Raw genomic sequence first — 2,490 nt, forward strand, 5'->3', positions numbered from 1 at the left:
GGCGATTGAGATTATTTACTGTAGCCTGACCCTTTACCCTGCTTGATCCATCCACAGGTGAGGTGGACCTTGCTGAGGTGGACCTTGACTCTGCTCTGTGTCTGACTCATGTCTGGTGACGTCATAAATGTGATGGGGTGGCTGGAGACGGTGTGAACGGCGATTGAGAGAGACACCTGTCTGGCTGCCTGTGGGTCAGTGGGGACTCTCTATAGCAGTATGCACGTGTCGTGGATGGCTTTGAATGGAGCTCTCCAGGGTTCTACGAGAGAACTTGATATTATCTTTCGTTCATTATCTTTGTTCATTATCTGTCATCTGTGAATGTGATTCAAATGAGACTTTCACTGTAGGCTGTGACCGAACATAGACATGAATAACTGCTGTCTCTCTGTCTGTCTGACGATCTGTCTGTCTGACGGTCTGTCTGTCTGTCTGCCTGTCTATCTGTCTGCCTGTCTGTCTGTCTGTCTGTCTGTGTCTCTGTAACCTGCGATGGGGACACAACAGTAAGATTTAGCTTGTGTATTCACCTATTCATTAGTCTCTCTGTCTCTCTGTCTCCCTCCCTTCCCAGAGAGGTGACCTGCGATGGGGAAACACAACAGCAAACTGGCCCCTGAGGTGCTGGATGATCTGACCAAGAGCACAGAGTTCAACGAGGCTGAACTCAAGCAGTGGTACAAGGGCTTCCTCAAGGACTGTCCCACTGGTATACTCAACCTGGATGAGTTCCAGCAGCTCTACGTTAAGGTGAGCAGGGAGAAGAGGAGGGAAGGGGAGGGAAGGAGGAGGGAGGACATACTTCATCATATCCAGCACACATTAGCAAAACTATTGGATCTGTGTGTCTGATACTTAGTTTTTAGACTAATTCCTGGAGTAACATTGTATTGAGTAACCACGTGTCTGGTTGTCTTTCTCCTGTCTTTCTCTCCTTCTCTTTGCCTCCCCCAGTTCTTCCCGTATGGTGATGCCTCTAAGTTCGCCCAGCACGCCTTCCGGACGTTTGATAAGAACGGAGATGGGACCATTGACTTCCGGGAGTTCATCTGCGCTCTCTCCATCACCTCCAGGGGGAGCTTTGAGCAGAAACTTAACTGGGCCTTCAACATGTATGATCTGGATGGAGATGGAAAGATCACACGCATGGAGATGCTGGAGATTATAGAGGTGTGTGTGTGTGAGTGTGTGTGTGTGTGTGTGTGTGTGTGTGTGTGTGTGTGTGTGTGTGTGTGTGTGTGTGTGTGTGTGTGAGTGCATGCGTGCGTGCGTGCGTGCGTGCGTGCGTACCTTACTGACCCTCTCCGTCTCTCCCTCCAGGCAATCTATAAGATGGTGGGCACAGTCATAATGATGCGTATGAATGAAGACGGCCTGACGCCCCAGCAGCGCGTGGACAAGATCTTCTCTAAGATGGACAAAGACCACAACGACGAAATCACACTGGAGGAGTTTAAAGAGGCAGCCAAGTCTGACCCTTCCATCGTTTTACTGCTGCAGTGTGATATGCAGAAGTAGGGGAGGGGTGGAGAGAGAGGGGGAGGGAGGGAGGGTGAAGGGAAAGTGGGAGGGAGGGAGGAAGGGAGGGATGGAGGGAGAATAACACCTCTCCTGCCGCAGTGTGATATGTGGGGGAGGGAGTGATGGATGGACAGATGGAGGAAGGGATGGAGGGATTGGGAATGGGATACATGGGAAGGGGAAATGATAAGTATATATATAATGATAGTATATAATATGTATTCAGTCCAGAGGGGGAAGGAGAGAACAGAGGGAGAGAGGGAGAGAGAGAGAGAGAGAGAGAGAGAGGAGGGTGTGCGTGCTTGCGTGCGCGTGTATGTGTGAGTGTGTGGGAGAGATAGTGTGTGTGAGTGTGTACCTTTAGTCCACCAGCTGCCAGGTTCAGAATAGAGCTATCACAGAGTCAGGACAACATATTGTTCAAGCCCCAGTGTGAGTGTGAGACTACATTAACACCTCAAGCTAACACCCCCCCCCCCACACACACTAACCTAGCTAACCCCCCCCCCCTTAGGGTTAAAGTTTAGGATCCATTGAGAAGATCCATTGATCCAAGACACATGTCCATGGTGAACTTCTTCGCAGAGCCTTAACAAAGCTTGTAAAAGTGGTACATTGTCAGCTTGACCTTTCCAACGTCGTAGCCTGAAGACCTAAGAATATAGGGGGACACATTTCTGAGATAGAATACAGCTGTAGTCTGCTTTTGAATAAGACCTTCAATTCCCGTAACAGCATGATCCGTCCTAACAATAGAGAGAGTGGGGTTTCATGTAGGTAATTACAGGCTATACCACTGGTATTTCTGCTGAAGGGCAAAGCCTCCATATTTTTCTGTTTCTTTCCCCCAAAAAAGTCCTGAAATAGCCAACGCCCCCCCCCCCTTCTCTCTTCCCTCCAGCCTCTCCTCTTGCTTTCTCTCCCTTTCTTTCTCTTCCTCCTCTTCAAATGTCAGACGGAGTGATC

General features: G+C 49.5%; 1 protein-coding gene across 2 annotated transcripts; it reads left to right on the forward strand.

Moving 5' to 3' along the window:
- Nucleotides 1-591: 591 nt before the first annotated feature.
- On the forward strand, nucleotides 592-1,521 carry hpcal4 (hippocalcin like 4; the record flags this gene model as incomplete). 2 transcript variants are annotated; one of them, XM_083680162.1, is made up of 3 exons in its annotated part: nucleotides 592-753; nucleotides 958-1,173; nucleotides 1,324-1,521. In XM_083680162.1, the coding sequence occupies 3 exons, from the start codon at nucleotides 592-594 to the stop codon at nucleotides 1,519-1,521; spliced, it is 576 nt and encodes a 191-aa protein (XP_083536288.1). The 2 variants fall into 2 exon arrangements, with proteins under 2 accessions (XP_083536288.1, XP_083536289.1); XM_083680163.1 differs by lacking the exon at nucleotides 958-1,173.
- Between the last annotated feature and the right edge of the window lie 969 nt (nucleotides 1,522-2,490).

The sequence above is a fragment of the Argentina silus genome (assembly GCF_951799395.1).
Source record: "Argentina silus genome assembly, chromosome: 11".
Taxonomy (NCBI): Eukaryota; Metazoa; Chordata; class Actinopteri; order Argentiniformes; family Argentinidae; genus Argentina; species Argentina silus.